The sequence below is a fragment of the Lagopus muta genome, chromosome 6 (genome assembly GCF_023343835.1).
Source record: "Lagopus muta isolate bLagMut1 chromosome 6, bLagMut1 primary, whole genome shotgun sequence".
Taxonomy (NCBI): domain Eukaryota; kingdom Metazoa; phylum Chordata; class Aves; order Galliformes; family Phasianidae; genus Lagopus; species Lagopus muta.
In genome coordinates, this window is record NC_064438.1 from 3,661,964 (window position 1) to 3,679,816 (window position 17,853).

Sequence of the window (17,853 nt, forward strand, 5' to 3'; positions counted from 1 at the left end):
AAAAAACTCCGTATATTTGTAAGGAAAAAACATTAAACTCCATTAAAAACAGATAACTCCCCCTAAAATTACAAGAAAGCAGTCACAATGTTTTTATAGAATGGTAATAACATTAAATACAATTAAAAAAAACAAAAAAACCAAACAACACTAGAATATGAAAGAGAAAAAACAACAGGAGTGAAGGCCCTCTCAGAACTTGCAAATATTACTTACTCCTTATGCTGCAGAGGCCAAATGCCTCTTAAAAAAGACAAACCCATTTACTTTAATGCCTAGTATTTGGGAAGCATGGGCAGCTAACTATAAAGCCACCCAGACCTGGGAGTCCTGATCTAAGCAGATTGGGAATTCTGTGAGAGGGAAACTCAAGAGCCCATACCGAGGATGTGCATCCAAGTTGTTGAGGACGTGGGCCTCCAGACAACCAGAACCTTTAGCAAAATGGATAGGTGCTCAAATCTTAAAACAAAAGTACCCAAGTCTAGTTCCTCTATTATATCAATTTGTTCTTTTGCACTCACTTCAGTAACTGTAATGCAAGAACAGCCTCAAAACTAGCTGACGAACTACTTTATAGAAGTGTAGAACCGTTCGAGTTGGAAGCAAGCTGTAAAGGTCATCTAGACCACCTCTCCAACTCTCCTTAGATGAACAAGGAGACCCACAACTCAATCAGGTGCTCAGAAACTGGTCCAGCCTGACCTTGCATGTCTCCAGGGATGGGGCTTCCAACACCTCTCTGGGCAACTTGTTCCAGTGCTTCACTACTCTTATTGTAAGACTTTTTTTTTTTTTTTTTTTTTTAACTATCAAATCTAAATTTCCCCTCTTTTAGTTTGAAACCCAAAGATTAAATGTTTCAATGGTAACACCAAACTAATAGTTTATAAGCAGAAACCTTTTACTTAGATGAATCTCTGGAATTCATCAGTGGAAGGGTGAGCTTCTAGAGTACTGAGCCAGCAATGGAAGTATTCCTTTTGACTGTGGCATTTCTTCCCAACTTCTGTGGCATTTAAACCCATGGTAACAAAACATATATATAAATATGAGAGATAAAAGCCAATGATTTTATGTAAATTTAAAAAAAGTGGATCTTTTTGGACAGAAAGGCTGCTGTATATCATTGAGCAGCAGAGATCAAGAGGAGTAACGCTGATAGAACTGACATTGTTTACTTTAAATGAAATGTATAAACAGCCTCAAACACATATTGACACTAAAGAAAATTATCAAGCCTCTCAGCTGAAAAAGAAGCTGCTCTAGAAACACTAGAGGTATAGTTATCATAAATGTCTTGATACTCATTGGTATTTATCATTTCCCTCTATTATCCACTGGCTTTAGATGAACACATTGCTGTTAAAAATGAAAGTACGGTTACAAAATCTTCTTAGCAAGATGCTTGAGCTGGAGCAGGTTTTGCTTTAAAGCAGAATCTGAGAAACACAGTTTTCCTGCCTCAGACTTCTTACCTTTCATCCTTCAAATTTTACACCTCTTAACATCACATTCCAAACCTAGCCTGTAATTGAATGTCTCCTACCATCCTCATCAATTCTCTCCTTTTCTCCAAGTCTTGTCCACTTCTGCTTCTGAACAAGCAATTTGCACATCCCTCATGCAACATGCAATTTTTACTTGTCCTCATCCTCAACATTTTGCAGCCTCCAGCCCCTTACCAATGAGTTTCTGATGCCCTGAATTTCTGCTAGGAAGAGATCACAATATTTATATCATGGAGCCCAGTTATCTTGCTACAGCCAATGAACACCTTACAGATCTACTCTACGTGGTCCCAGACGCTAAACAAAACTGGATGGAATAAGCTTTGGTATTGTAATTATCTGAATCTGGTACATGAGCTCTAGGAATAAGAAAAAAGATAGAATGTATCAGAAGGCACAGAAGAGGGCAAATCCCATTTGCTGTCAAACCACCATTTTGCCTCTGCTAGAAGATTACTATGACCAAACAGTTCTGATCCCTATGTGAAATTTGCTCAAGATGGAACAGAAGGCTTCAGCACCTGCAAGAGGATTCTACTGAACTACATACATACATTATCTATCCAATTCAGAAGGCGTTGGCAGCAAGTGTTGCTGAGCGTTTCTTTGGTTCTACGCATTATAAGAAGATGATTTTAGGAGATGATCATGGTTTGCAAGACAATTGATCAAAACATCTTCTTAACTATGTCACAGTAGGGTTCTCTCAGCCAACCTAGTTCAGCAGAGAGAAGTGAGGCTGAGGGTTGCAATATTCACTGTTCCACTCCTCTCACCCGCTGCAATACTGAGGTGGCTCACTATGAAAATGATGCTCTACAGCATCATATGAGTCACTTCCATCTGCAACCCTCATTTCATCTGCAGCATTCCTTAATGCAAAGTAAGTTGTTTTTAACATGGAAAGGAGGAGAAAAAAAAAAAAGGAAAGAACAAAAGAAGAAGAAAAAAGCATGGAATCATGAAATTGCTCAGGTTGGAAAAAACCTGAAAGATCATCAAGTCCAACTGCAACCTAACCATGCTACCCTAACTCTAACAATCCTCTGCTAAGTCATGTCCCTGAGCACCACATCCAAACAGTTGCATGTTGCATATCCTTTTTGGATATCATGAAATAAGAGTATAAGCAGGCATTTACAACAAGGTAACAGCATGCTATAAATTCATACAAATTTTATCCCACAGCAATATGCTCATGTGCCCTCCTCTCACGAAAGTTAACCCCAATTATAAAGTAATTATACCAAATTTGAATTCTGAGTGAATATACAAAATATGTTAGTAGATTAATTCAGTTACACTTAATTTATTTTGACTGAATTTTAACTTAATTCATTTGAATAACAATGTCTACATAGGAATTCTACATAGGAATTCAAAGCACTTTAACAAATCACTATAACTTCAGTTCTCCACAACAAGCTGAGAAAATAACAACTTGCATGTGAGAAGGTGTTGGGGAACGCATTATGCAAATGAGCTGTGCATGTTGCTTAATTAAAAGAAGGCTGTGTCGACGCAGTGAAGAGTTTGGTGTCCATATGAGAAATCAGATTTTTAATTACAGTTGGCGTTTCAGAACCTCCTGCTGGTTGCTACTTTCTTCCTAAAAAAGTGACCTCATTCCTACCCTCATCACTGGAAGAACTCTGTTAGGAACTGCAAACAAGCTTCTGTTTGTTTTAGTGGGCCTCACTACAACTTCATTGTTTAAAAAATTTAAACAATATATTAAATCCTTAACAGAATGGGCTGCCTCTGATTCAAAAAGCCTCCTTTTGGATTGCCATCTTGTGGCAATTATAGCAAAAAGGCAGGATTTCTGGATTTTCATCTGGCTTCACTTGGACAACATTTTGAATTTGTTGATTTAAATGGAAATACCACACAGCAATATAATTTAAGGTGCCAGTTTTAAAACTTCAAGTTCAGAACTATTCCAATAATAATATTGCCTATATGAAATTATTGTGGTATAAGTGCATTCTACTTACACCCTGTTTTTCTATGTTTATCATAGCTTAAGAATATTTTCCTTTGTCTTAAAAAAAAACAAACAAATAAAAAACTACAATACTGTGGAACATGCAAAGAAAAGGCACTCTATCATTGTATGATAGCACCAATTATGTTCAACTGCAATAACAGGCAAGATAAAACATTGCCTACTTTCTGACCAAAGCAGATTTCCAGAAGAAAAAAATCCCAGTTTTAAAAATGCTCTTCCAAGTTTGCCTCCAGAAGTATCATGTGAATGTCAACTTGTCTAAAAGGCGTTTCTCCTCTTTGATTAAAAAGAGCAACTGCTGATGTGTTTCTCTTCAGATGAGGATTTTACAAAGTTTACATCTAACAAGAAATACATGATTTATGTGAATTGCCATCAGCAATTTGTTTCTTCTTCGTGCATCAGGAGGTACAACCACAACCAGAAAATCTCCAGGTCCCAGCTGCAACTCCTAGGTCAGACCCTTCTACACACAAGCTTCTGCAAGTCTTCACATGCACTGCATTGAATGGCAATTATCTATAACTAGGCTGCTTGGTCAGTGAAAAAAACTATTTAATGGGCTCATTCATTCAGGGTATTCGATGCACTCAGTGCCTGTGGAAGGTCTCCCAGTAGAAAATAAGATGTATCTGATGGCAGTAAGTAGCAACATCCAGCTTCATTATATTAGCAGATAAAACCCACGTGAAAGTCAATTTAAAAGAAAATTTGAGGAAAAATAAATTTGAGGAGAGTGCAAGTAACATAACTGAACTTACAGAATCACTGTGTAGGCTAACTATTCATGAGTATTTCTGACTTGTTAAAATTTGTTCCAGGTGGAATTAGCTAGCTAATTCTAACCATCTTTATTTTTGAAGCACAACAAAGTCTGAAGATTTTCACTCTCAACTGACAGTGAGTGGAATTTTCATGCTGTCCAGTGACTGTATTTCTCATATCTTACCCAGTAAGTTTGTGAGCCACAGGGCCAAATCCTCTTTCATCGGCAACAAGTTGGCCTCATGTCTGCTGGCAAGCCACTGACTGTATTGGTGCATATCAGAGAGGCCAGGCCCACGTGCTTTTGGGCTCAGAGCAGTGCACATTGCTTATCCACTGGTTGTACCTGTTTTAGTACTTTTGAAAAAGAAAAAAGAAACAAACATGTAAATCAATATAGCAAATACAATTTACAGATCCTCTTTTTAACATGGTGGTAGACAACAGCTTTAACTATGATTCTGAGAAATCAGACAAAGAAACATGGATCTAATACGTGAACACAGCATCTATGACTGAGGTACTATTAATGGCTCACTTCAAATGATTAAATCACATAAATAAATGTCTATTTCATTCCTACTCACCCAGCTACGTGTTATCAACCCATAACCAAATATTCTACAAAGAATGATTAAAATCCAAAACAAAACAAACATTTCACAGAACACTAGCAACTCACTACAGTGCCTGATCCAAGATCCATTCAAAATAAATTGAAAGTTTCAGCCATTTTTGGATCAGGCCCAAGAAAAACATGTGAGCAACTAAGTTACACTACTGCACAGACTTGCTAACGAATAGCAAATGTAGTTACCAAGTAGAATCCCTGTAATCTACAGCTTTAGAATAATTAAAGAAAAAGGCAAGATGTATATGATGAATAATATTACTCCTTCAGAAAGCAGCACGACAGCCTGGGCTGGTCACCCATCACACTTCCCACTTCCATCTTTTATCCTCTGCTTCAGTGGCAATTTATGGAAACATAGGCTTCAGGTAAGGCAATACGTCATGTGTTAAATATTAGTTAAGTGCTCAACTCCTGCAGCAGCCAGAGACGTTAGGCCCACTGGACCTATATTCCCATTCCTGAAGGACTAATTCTCCCCTCTGTGGCACAAGTGTGCTAAGGAAAGAGGTTATGTGTTTCTGAAAAGAAAATCAGACCTGAACTCTATCACTTACGGCAGTAAGCTGGGTTACTTTATTGCTTGGTAGAGTGTAGCAACTGAGAGCTCTGTCACCCCAACCAGCAGTCACAAGGCCTTGCCTTGTGCATGTGAAATTAAAGAAATTATTAATGAGGTAGGGGTAAAGCTTTAAGGAACTGTACTTCATCTGTTTTTCCAACTGTTCCATGCTATCTGTGGTTACATGTGGCAGCTGACTTCAGCTTACCAATCATTGTAAACACTTTCTTTTGCAAGGAGAGGAGAGGAGAGGAGAGGAGAGTATTGTTATACTATACCACTGAAACCTGGAACAAAGAGAGTAAATAAGTAAATAAGTAAATCCTTTGCCAAAAGGAAAATGCTTACTGAATATAAAAAGCAATTGTCATAAAACTGCGCTGCAAGCTACATTTCCAAATACATGAAAAACTAGTTGGGATATTTAATATTTACATCAAAATTGTGCAGCATTTACTAAACCATAGCATGGCTAAATAATCTCCTTTTTCCTCAAAAATATCTACTTATATCATGTTGAGAGCACCAGACTCCTTACCCCAGTTCTGAAATGGTAGTTGCTTTTAAAGTAGGTAGACACAGCTTTCACTATAAATATATTTCTCACTGAAATCAGACAGATTTTTCAGTCAATGTGAGATCAATAAAATCAGTAAATATCCTCAAGTATCACAGGTCCTTTGGAAGCAAAGGAATTTAAGATAGACCAAAATATGTAAGTGAGGTACAGCTCTGTTCTTGAAACTGACTTTTAAAAAACTTCCGCTTGGATCAATGTTTTTCTGGTTGGTTACATCCAAGCTGTACCTATTCGTTTTGCTCAAGGGAAGAGAAAAAAGAATTATGCTGTTGACTCCAAAAAGCCGTCTAGTGTGTCACTCGCAAAATGGACTCCTTCTAACTACATGATCCTAACAACTTAAGGGCTACCACAACAGCATTTTAAAGTTGTTCTTAGTCTTCAGAACAATTCATTTAACTCTCTGCTTCACTTTGAACAGTCAGAACCACAATCAGGATGGATAACTAATTCCATCTCATCATCAAAGATTACAAGGGAAAAAAAAAACAGGCAAATTCCAAGCTTGGTTTACAGAAAAAAAAATAAAAAAAAATCCTTATAGTAACTTTCTTGTGTGATTTCTGGAGTCTATCCACTCTACTGAGAGGCAAAGTTAAATGTTTTGAATCACCTTGAAAACTCCATCACATTCGTTTATCAATATTCACTTCATACACAACACACAAATAAAGCAAAGAGGGAAAAACTTCCTGAAACATTGAGCCACATAGATACCAATAAACTAAAAAATTGATGCAAGAGAAAAATCCTGCCATTTGTTTCTTTTGATAAACACCCTAAAAAAAAAAAAAACAACCTGAAAAAAGCAGAATTGTTTTAAGAAGAAATATTTAAGACAATGCACCTCTTCACTGAAAGTATTTTCAAGTTTCTTACAGACTTTTAGGAGAAGGTTGGAGTAGATGGTCCCTAGAGATTCCTTCCAACCTGAATTATTGTGTTATTTTACATTTTGGGGATGCACACAAACATTTTCATCATGGGACCCTGAAGGGATCTCTGCTTTCATAGAAGGTTATCACAAGATGCACACCCCGAGTTGGGTTGCGTTAACAGGTATTCCAGGGAGACAACACTCTGTTCAGGAAAGGTGCACCAACCCCTCCATCTCTAACAGCCTATATGTGGAATTTGGAGTTAATTTATAACAACCAACATGATAACATGCTGACAGACAGACAGCTACTATATAGGTTGTTGCCACCAGGAAGGCTAGAGTAATTCCATGGTCTGAAAATTGCCTTTTTTTTTTTTGCTGTTATTTGTTTCAAAGCTAGAGAAAAGAGAGGGAAGGCTTCTGGACCAGCTACAGGAAAACAACTTAGGTTTCCCTGTCAGTCTGTGAAAAGAGCACCACAGTATGTCTACACTTCAAACCAATCTCTCCGTGATCAGAACAGAAAATTTAGGCAATTGAGACATTACTTCAGCTCTAAAATGAAGGGCTATCCTTAAATATGCATCATAATTGTAGCATCAAGAATCACTCAGGCTAGAAAAGATCAACAAGTCCAACCGCAACCTAACCATCCTACCCTAACTAACAACCCTCCACTAAATCATGTCCCTGAGCACCACATCCAAATGGTTTTTAAACACATCCAGGGATGGTACCATCCTAGGGAGCCTATTCCAGTGCTTAACAACCCTTTCTGTAAAGAAGTTTTTCCTAACATCCAACCTAAACTTACCCTGGTGCAACTTGAGGCCACTTCCCCTCATCCTGTCACCAGTGAGAAGAGACCAACCCTGCTCTTGCTGTAAGCACCATTCAGATACTGAAAGAGAGCAGTAAGGTCTGCCCTCAGCCTCCTTTTAACCAGACTGAACGGCCCCAGTTCCTTCAGTCTCTCCTCATAGGCCATATTCTCCAAGCCCTTCCCCAGCCTTGTTGCCCTTCTTTGGACCTGCTCCAGCACCTCCATGTCCTTTCTGTACTGAGGTGCCCAAAACTGAACACAGCACTCGAGGTGAGGCCTCACCAGTGCCAAGTACAGGGGCAGGATGATTTCCCTGGTCCTGCTCACCACCCCATTCCTGATCCAAGCCAGGATGCCATTGGCCTTCTTGGCCACCTGGGCACACTGCTGGCTCATATTGAGCCGACTGTCCATCAGTACACCAAGGTCCCTTTCCATCAGGCAGCTTTCCAGCCACTCTTCCCTATGCCTGTAGGTTGCCTGGGGTTGTTGTGACCAGAATGCAGGACTCAGCACTTGGCCCTATTGAAACTCATACAGTTAACCTTGGCCCATCGATCCAGTCTATCCAGGTCCCTCTGTAGTGCCCTTCTCCCCTCAGACAGATCAACACTGCCTCCCACCTTGGTGTCATCTGCAAACTTACTGAGGGTGCACTCAATCCCCTCATCAAGATCATTAATAAAGATGTTAAACAGAAGCAGCCCCAGTACTGAGCCCTGGGGGACACCGCTCATGACCGGCCACCAACTGGATTTAACAACAATGACCACAACTCTTTGGGCCCAGCCATCCAGCCACTGTTCCACCCAGCGGATCATATGCCCATTCAAACCATGGGCAGCCAGCTTCTCCATGAGGATCTTGTGGGGGACAGTATCAAAGGCCTTACTGAAATCCAGGTAGACCACATTGACAGTCTCACCTTCATCCACTAAACGGGTCACCTTGTCATAGAATGAAATCAGGTTTGTCAAACAGGATCTTCCATTCATAAACCCATGCTGTCTGGGCCTGATCCTTGGTTGACTTTTAATTGATTCATGATGGCTCCTGAAATTATCTGTTCCATAACCTTCCCTGGCACTGAGGTGAGATGATAGGTCTGTAGCTACCAAGATCATCTTTCCAGCCCTTTTTGAAGATGGGCGTCCCATTTGCCAGTCTCAAATAGTGACTATCTTCTGTTTCACAAAAAAGTGGTCAGCTGTATGAAGTTCAAGAAATCTCTGAGTCTCACTGCAAAAAGAAAAGTAGGAGAAACAGAGCTCTGACTGAAGCATGCAGGGGTGCTGGAGTTCAGCAGTTCCTTGGCTAGTAAGAGCTGAGATCCTGGCCAAGACACTGATTCTCAGAGTAGGAAAGGAAGGAAAGAAGAAAGACAAATTGAGGTGACAAAAATAGCTGTAAACTGAGAATGACAGTCATCTCTGTACTGGGATTGGAATAGCAGTCTGCTTGAAACAGTAGTCCTGAATTAACAATATTTTATTACTGAAATTACTGAAAATTACTGAAAAGGTGTGGGTTACTTTGTGGAGCTGGCATACAAAGTGAGGACAGCAGAATGAGAAAGTTAATATTGATGATGACTCTTCACTAAGAACCCTGATGAATCACAGATGAACTAACACACAATCCAACTTGATCTCTTCGCATGCTTAGTTTCATTTCTGACACGACGTTGTCTTCTTCCTCCTTTATCCCCCTTCTTCTCTGAGAATGAGCCTTAAACTTGCTAAAACTCCTTCTTGTTGGAATTAGTGCAACAAAAGTCAGCCATTGAGAAATAGCATAAAGCATAACTTGCTTCCTATCACAAACTCCATTGGAGATAGCATGTTAGAGATCAAATTACATGTGCATGTCAGAAACTGTCAAATTGCTAAATATTCTTCATGCAAACGCTGTTTGCTAGTGAACTCCTAAGTTTAGCTTAAGCCACCACCATATTTCAGTAAAGATGTACCTACTAATCAGCTTAGAGAAGGAATAAAAGCTCTGCAAAGATCTTATAATAGCCTTGAAGGGGGCTTACAAGAAAAATGGAGGGGTGTAGCAAGAGGAAAAGGAGTCATGGCTTTCAACTAAGAACAAAGATGTAGTTTCAACATTAGGAAAAGATTATTTACCTAGAAGGTGATGAGGCCTTGGCATAAGCTGTCAAGAGCAGCTGTGGATTCCCTGTTCCTGGAGATGTTCAAGACCAGGCTGGATGGGGCTTTGGGCAGCCTGAACAGTAGTAACACCAGTCTCAAGTAGTGACTACCTTCTGTTTCACAAAAAAGTGGTCAGCTGTATGAAGTTCAAGAAATCTCTGAGTCTCACTGCAGAAAGAAAACCCCCTCATAGCAGAGGGGGTGGAACTGGATGATCTTCAAGGTCCCTTCCAACCCAAACTATTTTATCTCACCTCCTTCCATCATCTTAATATATTTACTTTCTGGAGAGCCGGAAAGAATTTTACTGACAATTTAGCACTGAGAAATTTGGTAAGAGAAAACAACTATCCTGCCACAGAGACAGACAGCAGCGTTCAAGGATACACCAACACAGCTGAGAAGGCAATTCTCTTTGGCTCCAACAACCATTTCATCCTTTTCTCTTGGCAGACGCAAGGTATGAACAAAGCAGCCAGAAAAGTACTGTTTTTCCTAAACTCACTACTTTCTAATAGTACCATCAACTCATTAATATGCAGCTTTTTAAAACTGTTGACAACACAAACAACAAATTTCTCATTTTATAGAATGCTATACCCTTCTATAAACTGCTGAAGCTGAATCGAGGTATATGTAAGTATTTTTCAAGCTATGTTTTTCTCCTCAACAAGCTATTGCTTTCCCCTACTATTCTGAAGACAGACTGGGAGAGATCTTTAGCTACTTTTCATTGTTTTGTTCCTGGTTATATTTTCCTCCCCCCTGCTTTCTGTCAATAAGAGGAAGACATCTCAAATTCTCAGACTTATTGTCTAGCTGAAGAATTCCATGTAGGATAGTTTACAGTACACACAGAGACTTGTAACAGATTCAATGCACTAAAAGATTATATTTCTCTCTGCTAACTTCTATCAAACAGAGAAGTTTTTATTTGGGTTTACAGTGGCACATTTAGTTTTGTGTTTATTGTAGCTCGCTGCTTGTATTTTGCCAGCAGTGTAACTTACACTGTCTGCTGTTAATGATCATCAGGTCAAAGCAATCAAACAAATAATCTTCTGTTATTCCATGGGCTTTTGGAGGGGCCAACTGGAACAACAAAAGGATTCAAAGATACCCTCTGTACTTAAAACACACAGGAGTCAAGGATCACTTAATCTGTAAAGTAAGACTGGTTGTACAATTAAGTGCTCACAGTTGCATGCTCCTGGATTCAACTCCATTTCCTATTCCAACAGCCTTCCTTTCCTTGTAAGATTTTGGTAACACTTTTTCAACAAAGACAGTGTATTATTACAGAACTGTAGGGCTGGAAGGGACCTACATAGATCATTGAGTCCTGCAGAGCAGCCCTCTACAGCAGGCTACACAGGTAGGAGTCCAGGCAGGTCTTGAATATCTCCAGAGAAGGAGAATCTGCATGATTATGATGAATACATTAATTTTACTCTATGTAATACAAGTTTGTACATGAGTGTGCATAAATACATATATATGTACACACACACAGAGAAAACACACATGCTCCATCCTGTGAATTAACCAGGCAATTCAGCAACATTTCACTCCAAACTATCAATCTAGCATGTATGTACAGTGCTTATACTGAGTACTTGATGACTATGCAGTGTTCTATTACACAAGTGTCATTGTTGCTTCAACCTTGTTCCTAATCATAATACGTGCCCTTAGATCTCAATAAGCAAATGGAGGATTGAACCATTTCTTTTAACTTGCATCACGTTACAGTTCTTCCAGATCAGGGACAAAGTCTTCCTAAGCTATCTTCTCTCTTGTTTTAAGAATTAGCACATAAGCTAAATAACTAGTGAAACAAGCTTTTCTCTTCCAATTCAGTTAGAATAAGGTGAGAAAAGCGTTTATGAAATGGAAAAATTGTAAAGCCAATACAGCACTGTGTTTAGATATCAATCAAATCATCTTTGATGCCAAGGTCCTGTATGACATTCTCTTGATACCATACCAGCATGGTGTAAGTTTTATGAGACACACTGCTTGCCTCTGTAGCAGAGACCTGCTTTGGCCCATGTGGGTGCTGCTGCTTATCAGCAAGGTAGTTGACTGGCTGCCAAAGCAGTTATCTAGGGCTGGAAATCTGCACGTATGCCAATTCAGTGGCCTAATTGCTCTACAAAGCTTAAACAGAAGATGGCATAGCTCTGCTTTGGAACTTGGGTTCAAAGACTATTTCAAAAATCTGCACAGAAGTAAATACTTAGGCTTTAAGTTTGTGAAATGAGGTTTTCCCTAATATGACAAGGGGAAGTGTGTTAGCTACCCAGTTGTAGAAGCAAAAAATATGCAGACAACTGTGCAATAGCTTTATTGGCACTGGTAGAAAGAGAAGACAGCAACTTAGACAAGAGCAGCAATAGTTTTCTCTGAAGCAACTGTAACTTGAACACTAGACTGCACATTGGCTTTGACAGAGGGGTATCGGCTATAACTGCAGACAATCTCCTGCTGTCTTAGAGAGAAGGTAATGCTATTGGAAAGCAGCCATCCTGGAAAGAGAGGAGACAGAGGATCAAAAGCCAGAACAGAGCTCATGAGTATCTGGCAAGGGTTTCTGCTGGATCTCCCTGCTAGCTCTAATCACCTCAAGCAGATGGAAAAGAACAGAAATTTGAAACTTTACTGGAGTTTAAGTGGACTGCGTGAAGCATTTGCTTACTGTAAGCTGAGTGCAAAAGGAGCTTAAATAAGACCCAACATTCATAAATAGATCTGTAGCAACAAAACACACATCTGTGTGACCAGAAATGAGGCTGCCCATAAAGTGGGACTTGTTCTTGCAGTCAGCACTTACACATAAGCAAGTGCTACTTTCATACACTTAGCAAGTGTAAGCATCAGCACATTCACTATTGAAAACTGATTCTAGTTTTTATACCTTGTTGTTAACATATTTTTCAGATTTGGAGAGAATAAGTTAAGTTTGCAGACTGAAAACTGCTCTTTGTTTTTTCCATACTCTCAATTACATACATATGCACGGGCACAGACACTTAGAGGCAAAAACAATGGGGGGAAAGAAATAACATATAGGAATGTCTTCTTTTGAGAGCCACATACATAACTAACAACTCTTGTAATTGGTTTTTGTGATGTCAGGACACTTCCCTATGGTGAGATCTGCTAGACAGTGAAATAACTTCCCTAAGTGGAATCATGAAAGCTATGCTACTTGAGGTACCTAAGAGAGACTAAAAGAAGCAGCAGGAAAACAACCAGAAGCCAGTTACTCACTGGTAGATCAACTCAACCAACCTTTATCACCTGCAACTTTCAGTTTACTACAGAACAAAAGTCACCTTTCCTTTAGGTTCCTTATATGTAAAAGCAAACTGAATCACTCTTAAAGCTATGATTCTGCCTCCACATCTCAAAACTCTTCTTGAAGAGCTACTGAACAACAGATCATTCTTGTCTGCATTACCTTAAATATGTATATTTATTATCTTACTTTCTTGCCACCATAAACAAGAAGATAAACCATAAGCTCACAGATGCAGCAAGTGTATTTCTGAAGGGAAGTTCAATTTTTCTAGTTATTTTATTATCCTTATAAACTAGGCCACAACCAATTTAGCCCAAGGTTCCTGGAGCTTTCCCAACTCAACTTGGAGCACACTGTACATGCTGGGAGGGGCACTGGAGGGGAACCACCATCTGAAATTCATTAATCAATTAGAATTTTTAAGGGTTTACATCAAAATGTGATCTGCACTGATAAAGTAAACTTTAATCACAAGAAGCCTTTGTCCTTTACGTTATGAATAGACTTGCTACAAGTGTGCACAGTGCTCAGAGCAGAGGATACAGAATCTGGCAAAAAGAGCACACTGATACTTTAGACCTGTAAGGCCCTTGGTCTGAAGCCAAACCAGAACAAAGTTAACTGCACAAAAATCTGAGCTAATCATTGAAAGCCTGGATATTTCTAGGACTGTGCCTAGTAGAAATAACTCAATTGCCTTGATAATGTCTTCTTTTCCATAAGGAACGCAATGAATCTTTCTCACATAGACCAAAACAAAGCCTTAAGAATATTCTAGATGTACTTGCTCATGAAATTACAACTTCCGGAAACTGAGCCTTTTCCTATCACAGCCCAAAACCTTTCTAGTTGATTTGCCTGGCTCTCATTGCATGCTTTTCTGCTTATCTCAGAGAAAAAAAAAAAAAAAAAAAAAAAAAGCCATTGAAAGTTAGTAGAAAAGAAGTTCCCATTTCCACCAAATGGAGAGGGAAATATACACACGCCTGTCACATCACATCTGACAAGAAGTAGGAACGTGTCTCCTGCTGCAAGAACACTAGAGAGGCAGCGTTACAAGTTGACTAGCTATCATCAGCTTTGTATTTAATTAGAAAATCTCTGTTCTGAAATCAGCAAGAGGCTTTAGTAGAGAGGTTTCAAGCAGAGTCAAGAAGGTACTTCAGATTTTAAATGAAATAAGACTGTGGGCCAAAAGGGAAAATAAAGTAATCAAATGAGACAGTAGCCCAGAGTTAGTATGGACTGCAGGCATGAGGCTATAACTGACCCTTCTCACTTCTCCTTTCTCTGGGTTCAGGGTGGCTGTGGTTCCAACCAGGGTACCACAGTACAACACCGATCAGACGTTCTGTTCATAGAATCATAAGGTTGGAAACAATCTGCAAAATCATCTAGTCCAACCATCCTCCCATCACCATTGGTGACACAAGCACTAAACCATATCTTGCAGGTCCTCATCCAGACCTCTTGAACACTGCCAGGAACGGCAACTCCACCACCTCCCCGGGCAGCCATTCCAGTGCCTGTATATTGAACCATACAGTGTGAATTTAGGAATGTCAGCTAATTTCCTATTAAATCACAATCCACATCACAAAACCACCATAAAACCATGACGTTTGGCAAAGCATCTACTTTGCAGCAAAGAAACCATTTGCGAACTTAATACACATGGAAACTGAAGAGAACCTGGTTGGTTTTAATTTTAAAGTGCTGCCAGAATAGTGCTAGAGCTGCAGTAAGGTCCCTGCTAAGCATCCTTGCTGGCGCTCTGGAAGGCAAAGCTGACGCACACCTCCACAACAGCGAGCCGAGAGGAGGGAGACGCAAAGAAGAGAGGATGCTAAGACAGATGTTTAGAAACAAAGTCTTCCCCAAGGGCTTCCCGAGGGCTGAATCCAGAGCCTGGGGGAGTAAGCGAGCACCTGGGCAGCCGCTGCTGCCCCACACTTGCCTTTACCACGCGCGCCGCGATCTCTCCGACCTCGTCCTCCTGCCCCCGCCTCACCCAGGGCTCCGCCGAACGGCTTCGCAGCCGTGCCGGGAGGGACGGGAGAGATGTCCGAAGCCCGAGAGACTACGCCGCTCCGCCCCGCGTTCACCTTCCGCCGAGCCCGTCCGCGCTGTCCTCGGGGCCTCTCCGCCACACGGCTGAGTTAATAGCTTTGCCATAAGTGCCGCGAGCGCCGCTCCCGGCTCTGCCCCTCGGGGGCAGGACCAAGAACGGCCGTCGCGGGATCGCGGGATGCCCGGGATCAGCCCACCAGCGAGCTCCAACCCAGCCAGCTGTCCCCGGCCGAGCCCCCTCCGCCGGCCCTCCCGCACCCCCACGCACGCTCTCACACCGCCTCCGCACTGCTTTCTACCTCTGGACGCACAGCGAATAAAAATAAATAAATAAATAAATGAGAGAGAGAGAGACAGAAAGAAGGAAAGAAAGTAAGAAAGCAAAGCCTCTGCCCTGCTACGCGGGAACAAGAAACAAAAAGCAGCGGCTCCGTGCTGCTAAACGCAGCTCACCTTCCCGCTGCCGGCCCCTTTTTCTTTCAACTTGAAGGCAGGCGGCGGAACGCCCTCAATTTAAAGGAGCCCGGGCCGCTGGCTCCTCCGTGGGGCCGCCAGCAAGCCCCGCCGAGGCGCGCAGGCTTCCCCCACCGCCCACACAGCAGCCCACCCCCCCCCCCCCCGCCGCTGATTCTGCCGGCAGCAGCAGCCGCCGCCGCGCCCCCGACTCGAGCAGCCCGGCAGCAGCCGCTCCTCGTACTTCTGGCCGCTCCGCTCGTTGCTCTCTTTGGAAAAGACTTTTATTTATTTTTTTCAGCCTCTTCCCCCACACAACCCCGTTTCCTATATTTCAGCGGTCCGCATGGACTGAGCGGAAGTTAAGCTCTTACTTTTTTTTTTTTTTTTTTTTTCTCAGGAGTCAAATGCAGTTGACACTGATTTACCCTTGAAATGCTGTGATATTGTGTTACAGTTCTTGGCAGCAAGTTAGTGCTTAGGTCCATTTCTCTTTCATTATTGCTGCTCTCTTTCCAAAACTGGAGAAGGAAAAAAATCGTATCTAAGCTTTAATTCATTTTCTTTAATTCAAATAGTTGTTGCTGGGACTTCTGGGCACTTAAGGACATCTGTCTGATCATCACTTACTGATCCTTCTTTTTTTCTCTTTCTGTCTACAAGAATATCATTTCAACTTCACATATTGGGATTCCATGTGTCTCCACAACCATTTCATGCCACCTTGCAGCCAACTTTGCATAAATTCTACTCCTGAATTAATCTTTCTTGTGTTACATTTTTAGAAGAGTGATGGATAGAGGTTTTGCTTGCTCTTGCATGGCTGGGTTTCCTTTGCCAAGCTGAATCCCAGCTAACTCCTAGAGCACCTTTAGTTCAGTCATTATTTCATTCTCACCTTATTTCATTTTCATGACATCTCAGCATTGTGCTCAGTGTCGGAGATTACATTCCCCAAATGTTGTTTATTCATTTATTCCCTATGCAGGGAAGCCCCTTTTGTGAATTCAGTAGTGGGAAACAGATGTTGGGACTTCTGCTTATCTCAACACATGGATGTAGATTAGCTTGTTGAGTTTCCTAATGATATCATGCTATCACTTTCCATCAGATTGCTCCAGTTGAACAGCACACTTATTTTCTCTTGCAATCTATATTCAATTAATTAAATTCTTCTAGCCAAAGCACATTACATATAATTATACTGAAAGACTTGTCTTAGCCTGATTGCTGAAAAGTACATCAAGCTGACCCCTATTTTTTGCTTACATCTATTCCCTTCCTACTCTGATCTGCTGGGAAATTTTGATTTGCACACTTAATGCTGGGCTATTTCTCAGTAATTGCACCATAAGCAAATTCCTTCTGAGCAGCAGTTGTTCATTTCTGGCCAATCAGAATGCCCTCATCTTTTGCTATTTATTTTATTCTTATGCTCATATTATGCTGTTCTGATGGACTATTAATTGCAGTGATGAGTGCTGCTTAAATGAGAGCCTTTCATTTAGTATATGGCTACAGCTCGGCACAGCTGAGTATCAGCACACAATTATAAAATCTCCTAGTTTTGTCCTGGGTACTGACATTTGGATGGCCCTGAGCATGATGGTTTTCTTCAGTCAATGTTAATCCAAATTCTTCATCAGAAAATACATAAAAATGGAGAAGAGAGCCCTCACATTTAACAAAGTATCTTGGGGAAAATGAGGAGAACAGGGTACAGAACAGTTGAGCAGATTCCTGTCTGCACTAAACTATCATTCAGAGGTTTTATCTGACCTTGAGACCAACTCTGTTATGCCATTCTGGGCACTTAAAAGTTTTGCTACTTTATACACAACATGGAAAACATTTCACTGAAAAGCAATTACTTCTTCAGTAAAAGATTTAAGTTTCAGACATTCTCTTGAAGTTACAAGGCTCCTCCCAAGCAATTCGACAAAGGAGCAAAGTTGAGGCATTTCCAGACCTCATGCACTAAATCTTGAACATGCATTTGCCTGTGTAGCAGTGAAAACGACTGAAAGGGCAGCTCTAAGACTCTGAAGCCAAAGTTGGTTGTTAATTCCTTGATCCATTTTCTTGTACTGAAGACTAATCTAAT

The 17,853-nt window shown here is 40.8% G+C and overlaps 1 protein-coding gene across 2 annotated transcripts in view; it reads right to left on the reverse strand.

Moving 5' to 3' along the window:
- The window catches only part of LOC125695164 (growth arrest-specific protein 2-like), a 260,093-nt gene extending 244,392 nt beyond the window's left edge, over positions 1-15,701 (reverse strand). Inside the window, exons 1-2 of one of the 2 annotated variants that reach the window (XR_007377836.1) lie at positions 15,184-15,699; positions 4,472-4,644 (exon numbers count right to left, since the gene is read on the reverse strand). Coding sequence is in view for 1 of the 2 variants with exons in the window: in XM_048949317.1 (XP_048805274.1) it covers positions 4,472-4,613 (142 nt within the window). In the remaining variant the exon portion in view is untranslated. Of the gene's footprint in view, positions 1-4,471; positions 4,645-15,183 lie in introns of both variants that reach the window. The other variant, XM_048949317.1, reaches the window with a different exon arrangement.
- Between the last annotated feature and the right edge of the window lie 2,152 nt (positions 15,702-17,853).